The 27,943-nt window shown below is 31.5% G+C and overlaps 1 protein-coding gene across 6 annotated transcripts in view; it reads right to left on the reverse strand.

Moving 5' to 3' along the window:
* Positions 1–6,831: 6,831 nt before the first annotated feature.
* The window catches only part of LOC107164695 (uncharacterized), a 104,659-nt gene continuing 83,547 nt past the window's right edge, over positions 6,832–27,943 (reverse strand). For 5 of the 6 annotated variants that reach the window (XM_089222417.1, XM_089222422.1, XM_089222420.1 and 2 more), the window contains 8 exons: positions 27,132–27,271; positions 25,352–25,802; positions 23,972–24,096; positions 16,412–16,547; positions 11,884–11,964; positions 11,014–11,229; positions 8,901–9,041; positions 6,832–7,019 (listed from right to left, as the gene is read on the reverse strand). In XM_089222417.1, coding sequence (XP_089078543.1) covers positions 6,981–7,019; positions 8,901–9,041; positions 11,014–11,229; positions 11,884–11,964; positions 16,412–16,547; positions 23,972–24,096; positions 25,352–25,802; positions 27,132–27,271 — 1,329 coding nt within the window. In that variant the 3' untranslated portion in view covers positions 6,832–6,980. The remainder of the gene's footprint in view (positions 7,020–8,900; positions 9,042–11,013; positions 11,230–11,883; positions 11,965–16,411; positions 16,548–23,971; positions 24,097–25,351; positions 25,803–27,131; positions 27,272–27,943) is intronic. The other variant, XM_089222418.1, reaches the window with a different exon arrangement.

Here is a 27,943-nt window from a genome sequence, read left to right on the forward strand (position 1 = left end):
TTTGTGTGTACATAATTATTACCATATAATATAATATTATTATCGTATTAATATTTACAAAATAATGTATGTACAATGTATATATTTATGTATGTTATATATATATATATATATATATATGTATGTATGATATTATACAATTTAATTTACTATTGTTACAAATTAAATACATACCTTCCATAGGTATACTATTTGTCAGGTATTTTATTACATGATTTTTTCCACATACCTTACCCACCTATTAAATTATATTATAATTTGTCGAGACCCATATGGCCATATTATACGAGATTGAAAAAAGAGGAAAGGCTTTTCGACCAGACAGAAAACATTAACAATACAAATGTACGTTATTATTATTAGCCGATTAGACTTTTTTTTTAATAAACAATAATATTTCTACAACATTCTAAACATTCATGTTTTCAGTGAGCCTACATAACAGGCATAACTGTTTATGTTATTATATTACTATTGTTCATAACGAAATAGTTTAAAATTTATATAGCCTCTGGCAATCAGAATATTACGTTATAAACCTCCTACTGAACCCTAAATAAATAGCGACGCGTTACAATTATTATTATTATTATTATTATTTTGAATATTTGAATATTACCCCGTTGTTGTTCAGTCATATTGTTTAATAACGGTTATATATATATATATATAAAATAATATTAGCTATTAATGTCCATAATTATATTTTTAGTCTATTGTTTCCATTAATATTGTACAGGTACAAGTTGTTCTTTTGTATAAACATTATTTTTTATTAATGCATTTTAACGAATAAGATCATTGTGAAATAAGAAACGAAATTATTGCGTTTTGTTAATAAACTGAATTATTACTTGACGTATGACATTACTGTAAATGTATGCATCCTGCAATGCGTACAATAATACTGCATATCATGCTAATTGTTATAAATTTTCCAACGATCAAATATTGTTTCAAGACCAAATTAATTGGCTAAAAATGTTTTTAGAGAAATTTACAAAAAAATATTACAGTACTATGTCCTGGATGTTATGTGTTGTTAATAAATAATAGTTTTCAGATATAAAACATCTCCTAAACACATTCATACATAATAACAGCCTAAACATTTTTTTTTTTTTTGCAATTACTGATTTTTAATTTATTTATTTAATGTAAACATAGAATATTCTGATAAATATGAAAATTTGTGACGGTCATATCATTTATTATTAATGTCAAATATTTTTATAAGACGCACAATGTGATTAAAGTATATTAGGAGAAAATGAAAATAAAATAAAAAAATAAAAAATCAATATTCCAAAAATTTGATTTTTCAATCATAGAATCCCATTCAAAGAGGAATTTATTTTAATTTATTTTAAAATACATAAAATATAGAACTGGATATTTTCAACCAATACCACAAACTTGAATTATCTCATACTATATAATATATCCTGAAAAACATTTTACATACAGCCACATAAAATAGGGTCTATTTAGTTTCAAGAAGATTCATAGAAACTGAATATGAAATGTTTATTGCTTGATCGTAATTAACTATAATAAAACAAACATTCTGATGTTTACTGGCCGTATTTGTATAATATATGTACTTATACAGCACATATATTGTTTTTGACTTCATCAAACCCAAATAATGTTCCCTAGAGAATAGTTAAAATTTTGAATAGATCGAAATTCCTATAATGACATACCTACATAATGTTATTTCTAAGTAGTTTCAAGACTGACGTTGAAAAGTTTCATTTAAATTCACTGCCATTTCAAAAACTCTTTCAGAATAACAATCTAATCGCAACTTTCTGATACATTAGGTATTACGATGTAAATAAAGTTTATGAAGATTTTATCTTATTGTTTGTTTGAGTACAGAAACTTATACAGAGAAATATTTTTAAAATATGAAAATAAACTTGTTCGCGGATTATGCAGAATGACAAGTCCTTAAGTGAATTAATATACTCGAATGAACATAATTGTCATCGTTGAAGCTAAAATTCAATTTGATAATATTTAGTTCCCTTAATATAATAATAGTATAATATGCCATTTTTTTTTTTTTAAATTATAATTTACATTCTTTGAACACAATACAATTATTTACTATTTAGGCTCAATTTTTTTTTTTTTTAATGAATGCAATATAAATATGATTATTAATTTATCTTTTAGGTACAAACGAAAACGAAAGATTGAAAAATTCAACAGAATTTTACAAATTTATAAGTTATAGTATTTCTTATGATTAAAATGTGCAAATACAAACGTTTAGTAAAAAGCACATAACTTTGTTAGTCTCCATAACACGTATAATATGCACATTACTTAATGGCATCATAAAAGAATGTTAAATTGAACAACAAATAGTTATAAAATTATAATTTGTTGATAAGTAAGTCCAATGTTTTAAATTGCAGTAAATATTACAACATTTATCATACAATATTGGCAGTCACTAACAATATATTATAGTATATGATCGGCGAGACATCATCACAAACAAAAATCAAACACTTTTGGTCGATTCTGTCAATAATATGTAATTTTATTCAATTACTATATACAATGTGTTTAATATTGTTGGGTACATGTTTACGCACATATTTTAAGTAGCGTCAAATGGTTAAGATCAGTATGTTTCAACAAATTGTATCATTCTTGGATGAAAGACAATTTTTGTATGTGGTTGTGATTTAAAGATCGCAAAAAATATAGATATAAAAATTATAACATTTTATTATCAATATAATGTTGTACCTATACTTCATATTTAGTTTTAAAAAAACCATAATTATTGTGTTTAAAATGTATGCAGTTTACGTTTAAATATTTAACAAGGTACATATAAGCGTTCAAATCTACGGGAATTAAATTTGAGACGAACAATGTAGTACAGGATCAGCTAGTAACATATAAAATATAAAATATTGACAATAATATTTAATATCATAGATATTCTTAATAAATTGATTCAGAAATGTTTGACCTCTAATATAAATAAATAATTATTTATCAGTTTTAAAATTTTCAATAATGTAAATTATCTTTCATAATAATGGTGATTAATTGAAATTGAAATAATAAAAATATCTTATTATCCAAATCGAAACTTTAATTTAAAAACGTAATTTTAATTAAAATTTGAACAAAAACAAATAATACCAAAGAACAATATAGCAGGTAATAATCTACTTAAACAAAATTTAACTGCTTATTATTTGTTATAAAACAATCTTGAAAGTCATCAGTACAAAAACCTAAACACTGTTTTGGGAAACTAACAATAGTTACTAACAAAAGACATCCAACAAAGAAGGAAATCTCATTATTATTGTTATTATTATCATCATCATCATCATCGCCATTATTATTATTTTATCGTAATTTAGATTAAAACATAAAAGGTAATACCTCACAATTTTTACTACTAATAAAGAACTGAAACTTAGTAACAGTAGTTGAATATCGATTCTCGGTGTGAATTTATTAAAATTGAATTTATGTAACCTTCTAAGTAAATGTGACACCACACACATTTTTTAATACAACGATTATATTGTTATATTGTTTAAATAATTTTTTTTGGTAGAAATCGATATTCTGAGCATTTTATAAAAGCATGAAGTAAGTTCCTGTAACCATCCTTAAATCGGTTAGAAACTCATTTTGTATTCAATGGAAAATATTAAAATTTAAATGTGTGTAATAACTGCTGTTGTGTGTGTGTAATAAACGAAAAAGTAGGTAATTTGTCATTTGAGATAATAATAACATTTTTCCAACCGTATATAAAAGTATAAATTTCTCATTAAAAGCGTATTCCGATTAAATATAATGGGCTATTATTTAAATAAATAATGATTTAAAACAACAATTTGGTATAAGTTAAGTAAGTATACATTATTTCACTGCAGGCCAAATTTTAGTATTATACTGAATTATTAAATATCCAAATATTCAAGACGATTTGCAGCATAAAATATATATACCATTAAAAAATAATTTCTTGTAATAGCACCATATGTGCCGAATCATTTTATGATTACAATAAATAAAAAAATAAAAAAATGTTATACATATATGTAAGACGTAAACGTAGAAAATCTAAATGTGTAAGGGCGTGTGCAAAACTGATAATTCAAAAATGTTGAAATAGAATGAATTATATAATCAAAATCAATCGCGAACGTGTTATTGGGTATTTCAGTTTGTAACTATTATTTCTTATGGCTCGTAAAGTCTTACAATTAGATATTTTAAATAGATAACAATATTAATTTATGCTGTAATACCTACAGGTAATACATAAGAGATTAATTTTTAATTTTTTTTTTTTTTTAATATTTGAACGAGCCACAGAAACAAAGATTATTGGCTTTAATTATTAAAAAAGATGTAAAAACACGAAGAAAAAAAAGGGTTTTTATGTTTTATATTTTGGTACAGCATCATATAAAGTTATATAAATTAGTTGGTTTTAAGTATTTGGGAATTTTTCAATGTTGCAGTTGTCTGGATCAGGACCTAGTACTTCTTGGATGCTGTCATTAAATTTTTATAAGTTGATTTATTTTGATTTGTATCCCTAGCACCTACAGATCGGATTAATAACTTGAGATACATTAATCACATTATTATTATCAAAAATATAATATGCTTTTTAAAGTGAAAAATATCTGATTATTTTTAACCATTTATTGAAAATAACTGATTTTTTCCGAATATAATTTGGTTTTACGCACTCGTTTAACATATAATTCAACACTGTCATAGATAAATTATTATATTACCTCAAGTGTAATTATTATATAATAATAATTAATAAATATTAAATAGTATCTAGTCATTGACACCATCGCTTGTAAAAAAAAAAAAACGACAACGAATCAGTTGCAGCTGATTCAATAATCAAAAATCTAGCAATTATTTTCTACTATTTAATTACATTTTTTATTTTTCATTTTTAATCGTTTACATTTTATTTATATACTATATAAACAGATTGAAAAACAACAGATAACATGAGCGTTCTTAATCATTTATGTACAAAGTATAAAATCATACCTACTTAAAAAATAAACAAAAGAGAAAAAATATCCATTATAATAACAACTTTAAAATTTTCAATTTGGCTAAATAATAAAATAAAAATAAAACAAAAATAAATATTAGGCAATAATGTTAATACTTGAAAAAAATAATATAATTTCACAATGATATGAGTACCTAGCTATTTTTATTTTAAATTTTAAATGTCCTTTAGTAGGTATCATAACACTTTATAACTTAAACACGTGACAATTTACAGTGCCCGATTGACATTAATACTTTATTTACCGTGGTACTAGTTACCAAGGGTTTCAAGGTAAATAATAATATATAAGACAAGACTAACGTGAACTTCGCCATATCGCTTGTACGGTTTAGGTCATATAATATTATATTTAATATATAATACAAAACAAAATTGTAAATATTATTTACATAAAAAAAAACTTAATGCTTTAACATAAAAAAACGGTTTAAACGTTAAAAAATAGTAGTTCATTTTAACAATATTAATAATATTATGTTTATATTTATTATGTGCACAAAAACAGCATTGGGATTGTCACGAGAGACATTGCTTACATTTACAGGAGCAAATTTATTGCTTAAATACGACATTCTTATTTACATTCATTATAATCCAATGATATTATCGCAACAAAAAAAATAATATATATATATGTACAAACTGCAGCTTATTATATTTATGAATGTAATAATAATAATATCATAATATTATAGTACGCGTTAAATATAATGATAATATTATCAATTATCATATTGTTTTTGTCTTATAAATATAAATATTCACAAGCATTATATAATATGAGATACTCGTAGTCACAGGGATTTACATACGTAATAATTATGATTATAATAATAATAATAATAATAATAATAATAATAATAATAATAATAATAATAATAATATAATACAATATAATTAATATAATAATAATCGTATAATATACACGGGACAGATAGCGGTCTCCAGGTCTCCTTGTTTTCCGGAATAGGACGAGGAAGATGATCGACTTCGTGCGTTTGGTTTAAGGTTTCTTTAGCGTCCTTAAGACCAGTCGTTCACCATAATTCTATAAAACAAAACATACATTATTAGAAAATAATCACATTGATAGTATTATAATCTAAAAGATGGTCGACTACACGTGTTAAGGCAGATGTGGCGAAGAAAACAACAATTCGAGACAGATATTGTGGTACGTGTATTATATAATCGTGTGGCTGCAAGTTGACATTTACCGAACCTTCGGAGAGATCAATGACCGTTAACCGTCACATTTTCATCCAACAACAAAAATATAATATATTTGTAATTTTCATTGAACATAATATCTAGAGACAATATAGTAATGCTTACACATCTACTCTTTTTCCTGCCCGATTTTTCTACTCGACCGCCGAGAGTGTAACCTAAATAGATTATAGGTATACCTGTTTCGTATTTTTTAGCCAATATTATATGGTAATCACTATTAATTTCGAGAAAATTACTGTTTGTACGTTTCAAAAATATAACGCTTTTCCTCGACGACATCTGTCACGGATACTGCAATTAGTGTGTACCTTAAGACAACATGGGACACAATTCGTTCTAAAGGGTTTCATTGGGGCTCAGATCAGAGAAGAAGAAAAAAAACTAACCAACGAAATTTCTGGAACTTACCGTCGTGGAAGTTATGCGTATTTGCCACACGACCATACACGACACAGGTGTCTTTTTTTTTAAATTTTTTTATTCGGACTTACTTGCAGTGTCGGGGCCGCCATTCGTAACCGCGATTATATTCGTCGTCCCATCCGACTTCCGGTGAGAGACATACGTCGTCGTTGCCGCATCCGTTTCGTATGCACACGTCGACCGAACGGCAACTGAGCTGGTGTCGGCGAGACACCGGCTAATGGCTGTTTTGCGTTGGATTGAAACACCACGGCCACTGGAAAACGATACAAATAATATAATTTAGGACTAATAAGTGTGGTGTTTTAATGTGTCATAGAAGAGAATTCATCGATTTCGGATTCATATGATATTTTGTATGGTCCTAGATCGATAGAGCTTTTCCCAACGCCATACCCGATGTGATTTTCAAAAAGACCATTTTGTATATCTATTCTATTGACAATAGAGAACAACGATGAATATAATCGGGACAGCTGCGGGACGGGACCATTTGCTACAAGTCGAATTTGGATAGACAGAAAGGCGCTCGACCAAAATCTATTTAACGTGGAATCGTTAAAACGACGATTGTCTCTACACATTTTATATGGCACTTACCAATAGGACAATAGGAATTCCCAGTCCCCCGAGACGACACACAATGATGTATGTTATATAATATCACGACGAGTGGTCTTTAAATTAAACACTCGTATTGATTTTATTCGATAGCAAACAAACGGGAATTCAATCACTGTGCCTCGGACCCTATTCTATACTAATTAAAGTAGATACTAAATCTGCTTACATAAATCGATAGAATATCGTGTATAAATTGTTACATGGCGACCGTCTCGAGTGCAACAAAAACCGTATATACATATTATATTATTTTATACTTCGGACGTGACGTTTTTACTTTTATTTTTTCACGTGCATAACGATATTAAAATATTGCCTACTATTTATAAAATTTGACGCTCGAGATATTATTCACGAGATCTTATATTTTATTTATATTATATTGATATACTATAGAGAACGAGACCAAGCTCGGCCAACTATTTACCCCCCGAATTTCGAATTTTAAACTGACTGTTTTTCGCCACTAATCATTTTAACGATAATGTGTTCGTTGCACTATAATAACGTCAAGTTATCAGGAGAGGCGCAGTTCAGCGAGCCGATTACGAGTGTGCAGATAAGAAGTGACGACGGAGCGTTCGAATGGAAAACATTATAAGTTTCGTAGGAAAATGAGCGTCTTGCCGTTGAAAAACATTTCGAAACTGCTTTGGTAAAATGGGGTGAATACAAGAAAATCTAAGCGCTGATTAATACAGAATACCGAAATCATATTTTAGCGATTTCTAGAGAAGCGACTCATTGTCGGCGCGTGGGTGGGCTATCGAATCGGAAACTGCAGCAGTGTCTGTCACGATACGAACGGGCGGAAACGTGCCTCGTGAATATTCTCCTTATATTAATCCAATAAATCATCGAATCCGATATTTTTATACGTCATCTCGACCGGTCGCATTTATTGTACTTATGCAACCCTTATCGGGGAAAAGATTATAAACATCCCCCGTTGGGACACCGATTGATCATTATCAATCACTTGTACGTCTCTCAATAACGCACCGTGATGTACGAGCCAACTCATTACGTAAGAATAATGAAATACCTAATAAATTGTATGAGGCTACCTAGACAATAATGTATATACGTACATCATTCACGTCTTGGGTGCTATACATTTTAATATTATTATTGTTTTTTGTTATCGTCATTATCGTAAGGCCATCGTCGTCGTAGGTATTCCGTCAATATACACTTGTTGCTGGACTCATATACCAGTTCGAGTCTATCGAAAATTATTTACGAGGCGTACGGCGGATATAATACCTCCCTTCTCACTCCACACACACACCACCCGCGCTTAATACCCGGAAATCAGACGCCATAGTGAAAATCAAAATAAATCCTGTACGTTTTATATCTTTGTCAATTCCGGTGATATTTATTCTGCAACATATCGTCGACGAGAGCGCGGACCATATAACTAAATTGCCAAGTTTTTAATAGGAACCAAACTTATAAGTATACTCGGGTGAGACACGTGTAGGTATAATAATATGCCGATGGTACTCACGTATGACGAAACATTGGCCGGTGACGTCGGAGGCTGTGACTGTTGCGGCGACGGGGGAAGTCCGCCCTGGGGATGCTGTGATAAATGGTTCAGTCCTGGTGCGACCTGGTTGTGGCTGCCGATCAGACCGGCTGTCTGTTGCTGTAAAGACAAAAGAAAAATATAACGATAAATATGCAACGTAATTCAATGTTGTGACGCGTTGCAAACGATGTAGACATGCCGTCGCCACTAAGGGTGACGACTGACGAGATTTCTACACCTCCTCGCCGACCCTACGAAAGAAAACCGACGACAATAGAGTGCACTGTGTGGATTGCAACGACGTTAACTAAATCATTTTTGGCGGTTAAAAAATAACAGTTATATTACTATCACATTGATTACATTATTAATAATATACTATGGATCGTTTATGGAAACGTTTGAATGAATTATACTGTGGATGCGATTTTAGCGAACCAAAATTGAAAATATTATTGCTTAGTTTTTGTTATGTATATTTTAATATGGTTACACGAATATTCAAAAAAACACGCAATAATTGTTACCATATCATATAAATATGTCTACTAACTAGGTACATAATATTATATGTACCTCTGTACTCTGTGTGAGAGTTAGAAATATTAATATTTTCTACTTTTCACTTTGTTTATTTATATAAACATTTAAACAACTAAACTCTTTAAATGGCGCAATATTTCGGGAATAATTATTCATAAAACTAAAATTACATCACAAGCCAAACAAATAGTCGTTAGATACTCAGTAATTTATTACTAGAGGTATACATTTTTTTTTTTAGATTTCAGTATTTGGTTTATTTTTTCAAGAAAAATTATTGTACTTATCTGGACATTAAATGCCTATGACATTACTTTCACTTTTAATGAGCAGTGCGCTTTTAAAATAAAATACTTATGCAAACTGACTGCATGTTAAACAGATCAAACACGACTAATTACGTCAAAACTCTATGCGCGTGTATAATATATTAATATGTTTTGACATATTTTATTCACTATTTGAAAATCACAGTAGTTGTGTATTTTAATATATTTAGTTTGTACGAGTAGAGTAGGTACTAACATCGTTTAATGTTTATTTATTAATAGTAATCATCTCGTTAGTCGTTAGACGAATCCGCTTATAAGGGTGCCATAAAGTTGAAACCATTATTAAATATATATACATATTAAATAATAATAATCCCACTATAATATGCGACCAAGATGATACAATAAATGAACAAATTATATTTACGTATACCTATACTTTAAAAGCATCACGAGACGTTGTCTAGAATTATAATAATTTAGTGGTCTTTGAAGTTTTCAATATAGTCCCATACTGCCGTTTTCCAACTCATTAAAAAGTATTAAATTTGGATTGTGACCAATAACATCTGTTTAAAGTTTAATATTATTCGTACGAGTTTCTTAAAGTTATTTTCAGAATAGACCTCCTATGATTTTATATTCCAACCCGACTACGGTTAAAATCTTAAGCCACATGAAGCAAACAAACGGAATTGACGTGTGCACATATTATATATTGACATAACGTATCGTTTCACACGACAGTTAAGCCCGAAGAAAAAAAAAAAGCTGTAAAAAATGCTAATAGGATCGCCATAACACTATATTGCTACACGGATTTGTACCCAGATAATAATAATATCATGTTCGGTGTATTTCCGATGATCATAATATTGTTATTATTATAGCTGGTCCGGGATTTGTCGCGATCAAACGGCACGACTAATAACATTATGCTATTATATTTTATAGTGTTTACATTGTATTATGTATGTAGTGCTTGTAGCTGCAGTTAACAGGAAGTCAAATCCGTACCCGACCCGACCTAACCACCCAAACCTCCATCACATACTAATAACACTGTATAGCCGAACACCCGCGATCGCCATCGCACAATACAACATTATCACGTGTAGAAATGCGTGTTTGAGTGTACTCGTCATTACATCACAATAATTATGGTGTCACGTAAAAAATTTTCAAGCAAATAAAAACAAATCATATGATTAAACACCACCGATTTCTCACCCTCTAAACGCAGGAATGTATTATGTTTGTGCTGGTACACTCACCGATTGGTTGTGGTTTTGCGGGTGGCTGTTCATGACCGGGACCCGATTGTCCATCATCATGGCGGACTTTTTGACTTGACCGTGGACTTGCGAGTGAGGCGACGGCACTGACATGGGTGGCGACGGTAGGCCCGCGGGTGGTGAGTATCCGTTGTACACGCCACCGTAGCTGCCCACGTACCCTCCAGCGTACATGTTCGAGTCTGGTTCCCCTCCCTAAAAATGACACCGACGTGTTTAAGTACTAGATATATAGTCGTGTTATATAATATAATAGTCACACATACACACACACACATACACAAATATGAACACGTATTATGCCTTTATTATTTTAGAAACAATATATACAGGCGCGGTGGTTTAAGTTCTAAATCATATAATTGTTATCATATGAATTATTATTATTATTTATGGCTATCCGGTTCTCCCTCGCACGAGTTTACATTCTATGAATCCTCTTACCCTTAACCCCAGCACGTGCCTGAGGAGCACAGATAGACTTTGCAAACTTCTTTGCCGGGCTGGGGTGGCGGTCGTTAAGTTTTCCACTTGTTTGAAAATTACCATTACCACCACACCTATGCCCCTCCGACCATCGACCCCCACGCCCGACGTCACCACCAAAAGCAACCACCTTGCCACCGATCGATAAAAATAACACGATACAACTTTACTATTAATAATTTTGAATACTATTTTCTCGGGAAAGTTTTCGCTAAAATTTCCGTTTGTAAAAGTTATAGAACTGCAGCGTATACCTAACAGAGTAGTGTCAATAAAACGAGACCACCGCGCTAAATGAAATAACAATATTATATTATATTATGTTCTCCATAGGATTTGATAGTAATATTGTAAATTAAATACCTTCGACACTAGACTCGCTCTGTATGCAGCCAAGGCCTTCAAGTAATCCTTTTTGGCGGCTTCCGTTTTCTTCTTGTACACCTGTAATCATTAAAACGTAATATTATTTTTTAATATCAAAGACTTGTCGTTCTGACGTAAACGTGAAAATAAATAATTTCAAGTCATATAACAGTTAATACCTATATACCGTTAATGGTTACCTATGAATTAGACATTTTTTTTTTTAACGAACGCACAACAATTTGCGTTGTAAGATATTATAATTATTGTTTTGTGCACTAGTGTTCTACGACACGCCATTCACATTCCTTTCAATAGATAATTTTTTAATTATTGTTTGGAAATTGGAAAGTTTGCTTATCAAACGTAAATGTCAATTACTGTTATGAGAAATATTTCTGAAAAAATACCATTAATCTCGTCAGCAATTAATTTATTTTAACCGAATTATTTTGTTGAGAAAACCAACTTGTGTAAAAAAGGAATAGAAATAAAAATGCAGTTTTCAGACAACAAAAGATAGTAATATTGTTCATTAGGTATGGTAAAGAAAAAAATCATCAAAAGGGAAGTGGATTAACGACTAGTGAAAAATTAAGCTTTACAAATTTTTATTTTCCAATAATCATAATAACCTATAAACTGTTTTATTTTTCATAGAGTGTATTATCTTAAATTAAAATTGGATTTTTTTATCGTTATCGTAAATATACCTCTATGTATAATATGTAAATAAAATCACGTTTATGTGTCACAAACATTCGTTCGCGCCTTATTGTACTGGACCCTTTTTCTTGCTTAATAATCACGACAATTCAGACAGGCGATTTGCACAAGTCCATTCCCCCGTGTACAACATGTGAGTTGTGTGCCAGATGATGCCTAAATGAATGCAAAATCGGCAGTGCTGCGCTGGGCGTAGACGGAAACGCAGACCTCAGTGGGGTGGTGTCGAGCAAAGTTTCTAATTTAAACATTATTGATTTAAATCGCTTTTAAACCCCCATTCGTGTCCTATTCAATGAGTTCACCTCTTTTCTTTCTATTGTCATACCAAAAGCAAACTTTGCATTTAGTTATTATAAATTTGCACGACGCGTTCCCTAGAGGATCCGCATTAAAAATAACCAAATTATTGCGTACAGCTCGGGGTACTGACGAAATTGAAATCCCGAAATCTCCACGCCTACAGATCCTCAAAAACATTGTTCATTTTTTTCAATAAATGCGATTTTCGTATAAGTCAAAATGTCACAACGAGGAATTTGAAGTTTACGCTCCACTTCTTCTAGGGATTCAACAGACTCCCAATATGATATAATATTCTCTCTTGATCTTGGGATTTACATATCGATCCTAAATTTAATTGGGGGAGGGGGAGGAGACGGTCGAGTGAATAAATAAAGGGAATATTTATAATAAATTATGAGAATCGTCAGAATTTTCGTGACCAACTACGTGGTATGGTTAAAGGTCGTGTTTCGTTATCTATTATACGTTTCTAATGTATTGGTCTTACTTATATTTCTATTTCCCGTCAAAACGAAAACGGTCAAACATAATTTATCGCAAACGCTAATGCTCCACGTCAGAAACAACACGTCTTGTATCCGAGTAATAAAACGCTTTAAACGTGACCTCTGGTAGATTGTGAATCGGTCTTTATGGTCTTTATGGCATCCGGAAAGTATAAATTCAAACATGTACTATAATTAAACACATTAACGTTTGTGTATCATATTATTACATTTCAATAACCGATAACCGCGATAAATTCTTAATTCGGTACACGACATATTATATCAAACGAGCCAACAGCACGCATAAAGTTCTGATTTACCTCGATATCGATTTTTTGAGATCGGAGAAATGTCAATTTGTAGTCGGTGTTCGGTAACCATATAACTTCTTACCGACGACTCTGAGAGTTCTATTGGATTTGCGAGTATTAGTTCGTTTTAGAAAGTTTTTTTATGGGCATTTCACATAAAACTGTATAATAAACTCATCGTAGTTAGCTCCAACGGGATTTATAAATATTAACGACGGTTTATTGACTTTACTGCAACACGTCTGTTTTCCACGTTCTAACAGTTTATCACAACGCCGAATTTAGCGATAACAGTTTCGATTAAATATAAGACCGTCATTTGATAATTTTCTTCACCATCGGCACTATATATTACTACTGCAGTTACTACTCGCAGTAAGTATAAGTTTGAATTTTTTTTTGAATTTTTTTCTCATAATACCGTGATTTTCAAAATGATATAAATCATACAATGTTTATAAGATAAAAAAACAATAAGGAACCAGAAATTGATTTATTCCGGAAGTGGCTTGTAGATTTCTCTCGATCCATTTAGAATAGATACATAATATACACATGGGCCTATGAATCATGAGAATCGGGTCAGCAGATTTGTGAAAGTACTGCACTTAATATTTTACTGTTATTAACATTTTGTTTTGTCCGTATATCCTAAACAACCCATTTAATACAACTTTATAATATTATAATGTATTATGTACACACAGAATGCAAACATTTTATTTTGTTATATTATTATCATTCAAGTTCAGAGTGCTTAATTTACTAACTGATCGTAACTACTATATTTTACAATATGGTATAATAATATCATACTCATACTGTCCTAGAATATTATTAATTATTATCAATATTATTGTAATTATTTTTTTTCAAAAAAACCGTTAACCACGTATAATATTTTTGTCACACAGAACAAAAAGGTACACAATATGATAGGTATATTATTATAATAGTATTATTTAAATTTGAACACGTATAGGGCATTAACTTCTTGGAAATGGTTTTTTTTTTTTTTAATCAGTGAATAAAAGGCTAATCAAACGCTTGCCCGTCGTAATGATTGATAAGATTTTATGAGTTCGTCTGAAACGCTGTAAAAGTTCTCCGTCAGACTGATTCCACTGTGCTTCAAACTACGACAACGGTTTATGTTGTGCAAGTTAATCACACCCAAAACGCATCTGTAATATTATCTTATGTAGCAGTAGACGAAATTAATTTCATACACTACTCGAGCGCAATATTTCCGCGAAAGATCGAAATATTTAGCCGAAAAATGTGACGAAATACGCGGATCAGCAGGCAGTGTACATACCTAAGTGTCAAATAAGACATTGTGTTTTTGAAACAATGAATAATGTATCGGCGGAACACGCCGAAAACAGTGGCGAGAGGAAGGGAAATTAATATTAGCATTTTCGAAAAGCTTTTCTCCGACAAATTTAAACTATTTACGACGACGCGTTTTAATAACGTATTTTCGTTTCAGACATACTATTATTATTATAATGTTTCTAGAAAAGCTTTGTTGTACGTCGTTTCAGCGTGATATTTAGGCTAATATATCACCGCAGAGTTACATTTTAACCGTAAACTGTGTACAAGACGTACGTCATTATTATATAGCGTTTTTCATTAAGTTCCGTTATGCACACGTAATTTATATTTGTTACGGTTACACAATATATGTCGATGTTCAATTAATCATGTCTATAGGGACTTCTATTCAACGAAACTATATAATTGTTTTTTTTTTTTTTTGTGCGTTATTTTTTCCATTATTATTATTATTATTATTATTGATAAACTATAAAGCAATAATAGGTTATTATTTGATTATTTTTGTGCAAAGGACTAGCTGCAGAATTTGCAAATATGAATTTTCCCTAACACTCTCCCGATATTTTTGTTATTATTATTATTATTTACACTTTTCAGCGGTGTTTTCTTTTTACCCGTACACACACGAAAATATATCTCAGTGTGCAAATTTACAAGTGAAAAAGCTTTGGAAATTACTTCTCCACCGACCCACTACACCACCAACACCACCCGTTCAACATATATGTTCATAATATCAGCTCCGAGATTATTTATTCTACATGGAAAAAAAAAACAACTACTCCATCTGTCCCTACCCTCATTTCTACACCACCACAGTCTTTTTCGTCTCTGTCTGTTTTTCTCTTTTCAGTATTTGGTTTTATTAATGTGTTCGAACTGACTGAGGGCACTCCTAAAAATGGATTACTATTTTTCATTCGTATAGAGATTGTGTAGCTGTGAAAAACGAAACAGAACAGCGGCAGGACGCGGAGAGTGCTTTTCTTCTCTTTAAAATGTTTCCCTTTGCTGATATAAATAATAAGAGAAAATGTCTGTGAGCAAACGAGCTTGACAAGAGAAAGAATTGATAATAAAAAAGACTTTAATCCGTCAGTCACACAGAAAAAATATTTCATTTACTATTGCAGTATTCGATGGAACAAATGTAGATATACCAAATTGATGAACTTCCGTTTCGTTGAGAAATATTATTTTCATATCATATAATTAATTACAAGTAGGTAGCGCTAGGTAGGTAGGTACTCAATACTAATAATAGCAAAATATCCGATTGCTCTACTTTCACAATTATTTATATAATTATAAACTATACTAGCTATATTAATTATTGCGGTATATACTCACATTTTTGTGATCCGCGTCCAACGAATCCCACATGGACGCCACGATCTTGGACACTTCGCCGAAACTAGCATTTGGATTTTTACCTTTGATCGCCGCTTGGGTGTCCCGGAAGAAGAGCGCGTAAGCAGATACCGGTCTGGAAAAGTAAAAAAAGGTTTTATTATAATATTATATTATTTTAATCCCTGTGAAGGATAATCATATCAATGATGATGATAATAATAATAATAATAATAAAAATAATAATAATAATAATATTGAGTAGGTATAATATATTATATCATGCCGGCTACAAAAATATATCTGTAATAGTACCACACATGACTACATAATATGAGATGTTACAGTTGATGCAATTGTGAGAAAAAAAAACAACGCAGTTTCGACGACGGTTTTTTTTCCGAGGTGTCAAAAATACTGAGTGTTTGTCGTTGCGAGTCTTCGGCGTCCAGATTCGTTTTGTTCTGTGACAAGTCTTATTATTGAGAGAAAAAGAGTCCTATACAATTATACGCTCTCGACAGTTATAGGTATAATATAGTCAAACGCGGTGCGCGATCAATTATTTTAAATTAAATTTTTAAATTATCCAATTTGATAGGATTAAAAACTCTCGTATAAAAAGAGATGAATATCATTGTTTGATTTATTTAATTTATTTTCGACCCGAAGTATAATAACTAATCGCGATTTTAGATTGGTTGAAAATTGAAATACATTTTTAATTATTTAGGGTTCCGAAGTTTATGACTAAGACCCGGACGTTCTGGCACACTAAATCCCATTGATGTTTATATCGCATGTATTTGAATAATAAAAATGACTATAATAATGTCCGCTAAAAATACTCGGCGTAATTTATTTTGTTTGTATTACTTGAACGATAAAATTAATTTAACTGTTCGATATTTTGTTCATTAAATTAATTATGTACGTTAAAATTGTTTCATTTATTTTTTTTACAAAATTATAAACTCATATTTTATTAATATTATTTATATTTTTTAAAGCGCCATTTTAAATTTTATTTATGTAATGTTTATTAATTGTATTTTTTTTCAACGTTTACAATGAAGTCATTTCTGTTTTTGATTTCCATATAATTTTTTTGTTTATACAAAAATAACTAATAAATTAAATTATAAACATCATCCAGACTTATTTTTGTTTGTATTTTTATTTTCTAATAATAATAATAAAACGTTAAAAATTAATTTACTTAATGGATTTTAGATTGTTAATTTATCTAAATTTATGTAACAATATTTTACTACAAACTACAAAGTGTAAGAAACGCATAAACAAAATAATTAAGTTATATTTTTATTTATTATTACACTCCCTTTTTTCATGGAATGATTTTGGGGAGGATCCAATAGCATTGGTGGGGGAAGTTTATATGATCAGCTTATAAGATTGGCGCCACTAATAATATTTCACAATCTCACTGAGTATATGAGACTATTCAGAGTATTATAAATAAATGCACATACAGATATATGTATGTGTGTGTGTGTGTGTGTGACATACATATAGAACGGTTTTTGTTCTAAATAGCACGGTTAACATTAACGAAGATCAAATGATTATTTTCATCACGTTTTCGTGTCATTATAAAATATTATATGGTGTACTGCATACCGTAAATTATTAGCGTTTCGGATATTGATTTTGAAGGAGCTGATACGAAGTGAAGTCATTCACTCATTCGGGTACGAAACCAAACTTTTGCCGAGACACAAACCATGGTTTACAAAGTGTTCCGGTTTGTTTATATAAAACTTTGTTTATCGACCGCCACACCATACTATTACCCTACCACCTATTACCGTTGATTCAAAACCACCACGCTTCTCGTGTTACACGAAACACGGTATGACTAAACATTTACTACCTATCAGCCAGAACGTATTGTCATAATGTAGAATCCAGCACGAGGTACCCAAGTTCAGCGGGTGTGGTTGCATGACTGCGAGAAATTTGTACGACGACGAGACGAGATGTATCGTCTACTTATTGTTATTAATGCGATTGGCGACAACGAAAACATTCGACAACCATTTCGAACATGCCGTGAAAAGATAGTTTATTCACTCGATCACATCCATCCTAATTAACGTTTAAATATACCTAATATTAAAAAAAAAAAATGTTATGTATAGCTACGATGATGGACGATAACATGGCTATATCATTATATAAACACGAACAATACACTCATAGATGCGAAAACTTTTTGCCCAAAACACGATATTATATATTTTCTTTCTTTTCGTCTATTCATTTATAACGATTCATATTCTGCACGAGGTAAAGACGAATTTTTTTCATCGAAAAGTTTAAATGTCAAACAACTGTACATAGGCACACACATGCACACGAACTATAACTTTTGCAATAACCCTCCCCCCACATCCATAATCATCATCATCTCACCCCATTCCGTCGTAACAAAGATCAATACTCCGACGGGGAACATAAAGTATAATAAACTTTTGGTGGTGGATAACGAATGATATCGTAATAGCGCGGCGGCGGCGGACGAACGGACGGACGAGTAGAACGCGTGAACGGTTTTGAAGTTTTTGACAAAAATTACCACGTTCCGGAAATAAAATATAATATTATGTCATGCACCCCGGCCCCGATGAGATGAAAGTTTCCGCGAATAATAATATTCACGAGTTTAGCAGAGTTCATCGGAATAATAATATCATATTATCAGTCATTTCCACTTCAGGTGTAATTATTATATATATATATGGGCAGTAAGTATATTATATTATTATAATGTTCGTTTTGACGATTTCCAACGGAACAACAACACTGTACCTACCTATAAAATTAAAAAAGTTGTTATGTAAAACTACACACAAACTGCGGCTATACAAATTTTTAATATATAATTCAAACTATAATCTATTATGCCCTACGCGGATACACTGCTATCTGGCATCCATATTATTACGACAACGGTCACAACAACAGCAAGTGCTAATTAAAAAAATTAAGAAGTAAATATTTAAAAAACGAAAACGAATAATATAACACGATGGCGAGGACATTTTCAAGTAACAAAAACGAACGTAACAAAAAAATCAAAAACAAAAAAAGTTCTGTTAATTAATATACATTTAGAGATCGATGAAATCGACTAGCAGACGCGAATGCTTATCTTAAACACAATAATAATATTGTGGTTACATATTTTTTATAAATCGTTTCAATCGTGTTATCGTCGAGCTTCGTAAAAAGACGAACGAATGTTATGTTCTCGCGGAGAGATGGTGCAATAGGTATACCTATATATCTCGACGGCAACTGCAGTCTTGAACAGTTTAAACGATTCTAATTTCCTCATTTCTCCTCTCGTATATTACTACCCTCGACTCGTCTGCGGTTTTTTTTTCGGGATCTCCACTTTCAACCCTTCCCCCCCGAGCACTGAAACAGTGCTATATCGCATCGATTCAACAACTGCATCCATCATCACAGCGTGCAATATACAAACACACATGCAACACTGCACGCGCACCCCCTATATACACCTACTATATATTATTTATACATTTAGCGCACACAAACGTTTAATATTTACCACAAAACCGCCGACGTTGTGCACTGCTTGTCTACATAGGTATGTACCTACGTAGCACAATTTATATTCGGTCTGGCGAGTGCAACGTCAATTTGCATTTTATAGAGCTTAAGCGGCAGCGGGATCGCATCTTGTTATGGTATTATAATAGTATTACCTATCGAACCGGAATCGCGTAGTATCGTCTGTACACTGCTGTAGCCCATCATAATAATATTTATACTACTGTTGGACCGTATGGAGCTCATTTCCATTGACGACTCAGACTTATTAGTTTGAACGTTGCAGCAAGTGCTAAAACATATACCTACACTCGGCTTTAAGTGAGCAAACATTGCACAGCAGATAATATATGCATTTTAATTATCGTTATAACAACCGTATTGTTTGATATTTTTGATTAACTTTCGAATTTCATAACAAACTATAATACCAATTAAAATACACGACCGTCTTGGACCGTCTGGGACACCTATACCGTCCACGTTTGTCGTCATGGCGATGTATATATCGTGCACTGCAGAGCATATATATATATAACATATAGTATACTATATACATATTATGGTGTCCGGACTCTTTCGATTATAATCTCTGAGCGAATATCGAACCACTGTTCTCCGAAAACAATTCCATGTACGTTTTTAATGATCAATTATTATCGCTGTCGTCGGCTGACGTTTTACACAGTCGTTTTACCATATATTACAATAATAATAATAATCATAATAGTGTGTTTGCCGGTCTCGACGAGGAGGATAGCGGGCAGAGTAAAAACGAACGTTTCCGAGACTATATATTTGTTATGATATCATTATTATCTTTGTACGCGGACGTTTTACGCGTACAAATGCACTCACGAAATTAAAAACGACAAACGATATTGATTTCTTATGGTGAAATTGATATATGACTCTGTTCGATACCAATAAAATATACGGTTTCGAAATCGTTATTGAACCAAAAAAAAAAAAAAAACCGACGGCAGATAATATTAAATGCGACAACGGATGGGGAATAGAATTTATTGACGTATATACTCATGTAGGCGAGGGTGAATGTCACATTTCTAATTGGAAGATCGCTCGCGATGAAATAATAAACAAATATAATAAATAGAAATAACTTAAAACCATTTTTTATTTTTTTTATTATCATTATTATTATTTAAAAAAAAATGGAGCTTTTTGATGATTGCTTTTTGCAGGGGAGATTTTCATTTTTATTTTTTAACAACTGTATTCTGAAGTGCTTATTTTATTGATCGAACCATTCCCCGTTTTTAATATTTTAAATTATCTGATGTTATATAATATAAATATTTTTATATTTCTGTAACGTTTACTACCGGACCTATATTGTTAAAAAATATATAATACATTTTTTTGTTATTTTCATGTGATGACAACCCCTAATTTATGTTTTAAATAATGGCAAAACCGTTCTATTGATTTATGAATATTCGATATTATACAAAATAATAGTTTGTTATTGGAAGCTATAACTATATTTAAAATTTAAAAGAGGCAGTTAAAATGTGAAAGGAGATAAAATTATATACTTTGCCACCACTCTTTCCCCCCCGACCAAACTTTAAACGATTATAGCCCATAAAACTTACAAGGGGCGTAAAGCGCTGTTTTGTTCAATATTAAAATATTTATGCTGACGTTAAATTTTTCAAATATTCATTTCAAAATTAGATTTTTAATTAATTTTTTTTTTATCCAATATGTTTCAAAAAAGAAGAATAAGAACAACTGAGGCTGATTAAATTTAGGGGTAAAATTCGTATACCAAGAAAATCTCAAGAATAACATTTGGAAATTGCGAAAAAAGTATATAATATAATTCATATTCATAAAAAAATTAAAAATTATCTTTAAAAAAAAAAATAGGTTACTAACATGTTTATACTGTTTATAGTAGGTACATTAGGTACAAGGCGTAAAAAAGTAAGTAGACGTTCAAGTTGAAGTAACTCATTTTATTGGTTTTCCATTATAGATACGATAATATTATTATAACTACGTTATTTCATTTCAACGGTAGAACGTGACAATAGAATATAATATTGTTTACCTAACTACAATATAATAAACTATCGCTATCATTAACTATATTATAATATACCGTCCGAGCGCCAGTGCAAAATTGTGTAAATACAATTATTTATTTCGCTGTGAACACAAATTCGAATCACCTGGGAATTTCTTTTTGATAAAATGTGTATTTTTCTGTTTTTTTAGTAAATATTTTATTTTTATTTTTATTTTTTTGAGGGGGAGGGGTAAAGTAGTTACGAGTGTACAGCCGTTTTGTGTGTGCACAAACAAAAATAAGAGGAGGGAAATAATAGCACGACACGAGGAGACTCTTCGCGGAGACCATTTGCTGGTAACAATGGCGTGCAGAGAAAAACGAAACATAAATTATTCCTAATGAGAGCTCAACAAAAGACTTCTCCCGTTCCCACCCTACTGTCTACCGGACATGTGTTTCGAATATATATATTATATATATCTAGTTAAGAAAGATCCGCATAGAAGGACCAACGTAAACATTGGGTACTGGCTGCTCATGAGGCTAATACACGCGGCTACTTGACGTTATTGCACTATTTGTATTTGTATTATTATCATTATTATTATTGTTGTTGTTGTTGTTGTTGTTGTAGTTGTTTTATAATGCGTCATTGTAAAGTCACCACATTTTTCGCAGTAAAATGGTTATTTTTCTATTTAAATAACAATACCTAACCTATACGTTATGATTTTCACGATCACTATAATAATATCGTCGTGTGATAAAGTTGAATACGTGGCACAATAACAGTATAATAATGTACAAGTAAAAGTCACGGAGACCAAGTCTTAAAATAAACAACGGAAATTCTTTAAATAACCTAACCCGTAAAACCGTTTTTGATTTAGAGTTTTAAATTTACGTAGTCGATCAACACTGTCAGTACAGAGTGTAATTAACATATTACTATGAAGATTTGGACGCCATTGCGAGGATTTAATATTATATTTTCGCTCCTTCGAATGATTTATTAAATAATTAAATACACAAAGGAAACATGAAAAAAAAACATATTACTGGTAATTAAAGTAATTATTTCCAAGATTTACCCTTGAAAGGTCAAACATATTATTTTTAAACTGTTAAAAATGTGTGTATATAATGGCGCAGCTGTTCAAACTACAAACTTCGTAGCATTAAAAATAAATACAAATGCACACACACACACACATACACACTTGCGCGCTCACACTCATATACACATATTATATATATGATTTTGTATGCACGCACGTACACATAATATACCAAACGTTGTCAGGGATTCCTAAACTTGTACGTACTTAAAAAAAAAAAAATACAAGAATAAAACATTTTGAGTATATATATTAGCGAGATATTATAAAACTATAACCGTCGATTCGGACAGGAAACTGCTGTAAACGCCAATCAGCCAGCCGAGTGACGGTACTCGTGTGAAAAGCGTTTTTCTCGAAACCGACGAAGCTAATTTCGCAGCGCTCAGTGACGACGACAAAATAGCATTTTCGCGGAAGAGCCGACTAAAATGAATGCCATGAAAAGGCACATATTGAGGGGTGCATAAAAAGGGTGTAGAAAATTTGGTTTGAAAACTTCCGAGCAGCAACAGACTGCACCGGGTATTGATCCGAGTCATAACATTATAAAACTCTCCCTTTTCGTTTACAGATAAAAACACACGCCAAATAGGAGGGTGTGTTTTGCTGAGAGTATTATAATGTATCGTGTATACGGTACATGCTGCAGCACAAGACTGCTACAACCCCGGAAATAGTCGGACGATAATTATTACACGCGATCGGATACCGTTCGTCGACTTCGTCTTTATTTTTCGTCTAATTTCGTAAGGCCGCGTTAAACAACACCAATTATTCGTCGACAATAAAACTACTTACTTTTGTGGTTCGTTGGGATCCCTTTTCTTTTTCTTTTTGGTCGGTTTCGGCTTCTTTTGTTGCATTTTCATGATCCCGCATCCATCTAACGGTTCGGGAGATAGCCTTTCCCTCTTGATTGCAAGCTGAAAAAAAATTGGAATAAATAACGGTAAGGTGAATCCCGCCAAGACATTTACCTCTATACACCTATAGGTACACGCGTTTCATTGGCCAATGAAATATTATAATATTAACATTCACCCTTCTTATAACTTCAAAGTAAACGGAGTTTGTTTATTTCATATTTCTCACATTTTCGAATAGGTAATATTATGTTTCTTTTGTATTATTAACATCTTTCTTTTTACTAAAGCCCATGCAAATAGCATTCAATTATTTGATAAATATTAACTAAGATACATATACATATATATTACCCAGGTTCCATGAAATATGTATGAGAGCACCATACGATAATAACACATTTTTAACCCGAAAATACCGTATGAAATATGGATGTGAAGAAAATATATGTATATATATATTTATTTTTTTAGAGGCAATATAAACCCTACCCTTTGCATAAAATTGCATACATTATTCAAACGGAATTGCCTAGAATTTTACAGTGAAAACACCTACCCATTTTTATTTCACTTTACATGACATTATTGGATTACTTTGAACACTCAAAAAACATAAACAGGAAATTGAAGTTGTGAATAACAGCAACAACAACGGAAAAAAATAACAATTGGAAGTTAAATTACGCTATCTAGATCCTGGGCCATGAATCCCTTCACCACGACTGAAAAAGAATCGTTTACGATCGTCATGAAATATTACAAAACCGTAAAATGTACGTTGCCTGTTTGGGTGGTTTGAAATGTTTGAATCATTAGATCGTCGCAGTACACATATGTCGTGTTAAGACAGAATATTAGCTAAACGTGTTCGAATGGTACGGTATAATCATCATACGAAAACATTTTGAGCTAAATTGCTTTAGTAAGTTTTTTTTAACCAGCTTCCGAGAATACTGTGACACGTAGCCATTAATGGTTTCATTTCCGATGATTTATAGAGACACGTAACATAAAAAATTAGCCAACGTCAAACACGATGACATGTGGAGGTCAAGGTGAACGAAGCACAGTAGTCATTTTACAGTATCGTGTTTGGAAAACGGTGAGAGAAAGTTAGAGAGGGGAGAGATTTAAACATTTCTCAACCATTGGGGCATTGGATGATGTACTGGTTGTACCGGATAGTGTTTCTAAGAACTTTTAGAAAAATCAGCGACGATCTATTAAGAAAACCGTATTACTTTTTAACTTAACCTATTTTCCCTCAACCAAAAATACAGTTTTCTAGTACTGACTTCAGTTTAGGACTTACCATAGTTTGGTGCGGTGTGCTGTCATCGCTATCGTCACTGGTAGTGGTTATGCCTTCCGGCGTTGGTGTGGGATTGGAGTGCCGGTGCATGTCCAGTGAAGGGGTCAATGGACTGGTGGCTGGTGGTCCCATGTTGGTGTAGTGGTGTGTGGGTATATGGGTGGGTTGTGGCATGTGGGTGGGTGGGTGCTGTTGCTGCTGATGATGATGTTGCTGTTGTTGCTGCTGTTGTTGCTGTTGCTGTTGCTGTTGTTGCTGCTGCTGCTGCTGCTGTTGCTGTTGCTGTTGCTGTTGTTGTTGCTGCTGCTGCTGTTGGTTGGACGCTTGGTGGTGCTGTTGCTGTTGTTGGTTGGACGCTTGGTGGTGCCGATGGTACATCATGCCATTTTGTCCACCATTTGTGGTATTTGTGTTGTTCAACGGAGTGTAGCTCGGTTGAGAATAACTGGAACTGTAATAAACACAAACAATTAGTATATTTCGTGATACTAAAGTGTGGTATCTCGCCACATAAATATTATAAAAGCCCCGACAGAGAGTGTTGTAACATAAGTTGTTGTCTGGTAAAACATAATCACTAAGAAATAACCTGTTATGGGTCTTTTTTCTAGATAAGAGCTTAGGAATTAAATAAATTTACTGTCATTTCATCATATATTCTACTAAATTAATGTTTTGGCTAACGTAAAAATAATTTAAAGGGTAATTCAAAATAACAATCCACATTAACTGTGCATATACATGACAGAAAACATATATTTCTAGATAACATCGTTAAGAGATTTTTTAGAAATTCTAATTTTAAATAGCTGTCTAAACATAATTCTAATCTACGTATAAAATCAGCGTCCGTATTTAACCTGAAAACTCTCAAAGTGCACTCTGGAGAAAGTTTTACTTCCGTCTCTCCTCGACCCGAATTTAATATTTATTAATGGACCGCTCGTTAATCATTGATCAGTTTTTAATTACTAAATTGATTATTAGCAAGGATTTATTAATATTCTACTAGATACTAAAACGGCTATAATAGAATACGAGTATAATATTACCAGTACTATTAAATATTAATACATTACATAAATGTATACACATCAAGTTTTAATTGCATTCAATAAATTATATCTTATAGATTCATCTACATTAAAATGACGTCGTGGTGAATTCAATTAACGAACGCTGCGTTATTTGTGTTTGAGTGTTTTGAATTAATAATGTTTCTTGAACTCGAGCAGAGAGTTACGTAATTTGTTTGTACTATATTCATAGCATAACTCTTGTTTGGATATTAGTTAAAAATAATCACTAAATATTAACTGTCGACGTAATAAATTTTAACTAATTTAATAAAAGTAGAGAAACTTGTGCAACAGTTTAACCAAACTGTATTCTTGCAGTTTAATGTATATATAGTAAACTAGTAAAGGCAACAAAAGTTATTCTATCGACATTCAACCGATCCGTTCCATCCACCGACAAATCGTTGTAACGGGACAGTTGAATTGCGAACATATTATTATTTGTAGGTACCATCTATTATTATACTATCCCTGTAACATAATATTCTGAATTTTGGAGACTGCGATCGTCATACACTTTAAGTCGTCAATGACGTTTACTAATCGTATACGTAGGTATCATATATTATAACGAACAGGTACAATATAAAAAACAACGGGTAGGTAAGTACTAAAACAAATACACTTTTACGACGGTTAACATTTATTTAAAAATAATAAAACATTTTAGCTCGATGTATAATCGGCTTAGAACCACATACCTAACGTTCAGGCCCAGGCCGTGTTCGTGGCCGGTCAAGTAGAGTGGCTGTTGGTAAGCCGATTGATGCGAATGGTGTGAGTTGTGCGAGTTCATTCCCTGCATGCCTGTGTCCTGTGGGTGATGGTGATTCATCATCTGCTAAAAAAAAAAAATACAATGTTATATTATCTCCATCATCTTAAATCTATATATAGTATTATATATAGAATACGTGGCACACAATGATGACAGCTTTAAATTCAAATTATATTTTGTTAAATTGGTTTGTTTTTGTCTTATAGTTATTCTATAGGTACTACCTAATTGTAAATATTATTTGTGAATGGTTTCTTCATTATAATTATTCCATTCCTTTTTTTTATGTATTTAAACAATATTATTATTATTATTATTATTGCTATATGTTTTTTTTGTTTATGATGTGTTTAAGATATATAGGAAAAACGTATCGAGGAGTAACTAAAATAAAATGTAAATTGCGACTGCAACAAAAAAATTAAAAGCAATTTCTTTAAAATATTTGTAATACACTAAATTATGATTATTAAGTGCTATGCTAACATCAATTTTGACGTAGCATATACAATTAAAATTGTTTTTATTAAAAAGCAGTAAAAACTACAAAATATGTATATAACATAAATATTTTTTTTAACTAAATATTAAAATTTAAAACATAAAATTGATTGTGATATTATTAAATTTTAATCGATTTTGTTCGTCTAATAATAATTATTTTTTCATAAAAAGAGAAATTTTATAACATTACCCCATCGTGATAATAATATTCAAAAAGATTTATCGTTATTG

The sequence above is a fragment of the Diuraphis noxia genome, unplaced genomic scaffold (assembly GCF_037042655.1).
Source record: "Diuraphis noxia isolate RWA-SAM2 unplaced genomic scaffold, SU_Dnox_SAM2 contig0003, whole genome shotgun sequence".
Taxonomy (NCBI): domain Eukaryota; kingdom Metazoa; phylum Arthropoda; class Insecta; order Hemiptera; family Aphididae; genus Diuraphis; species Diuraphis noxia.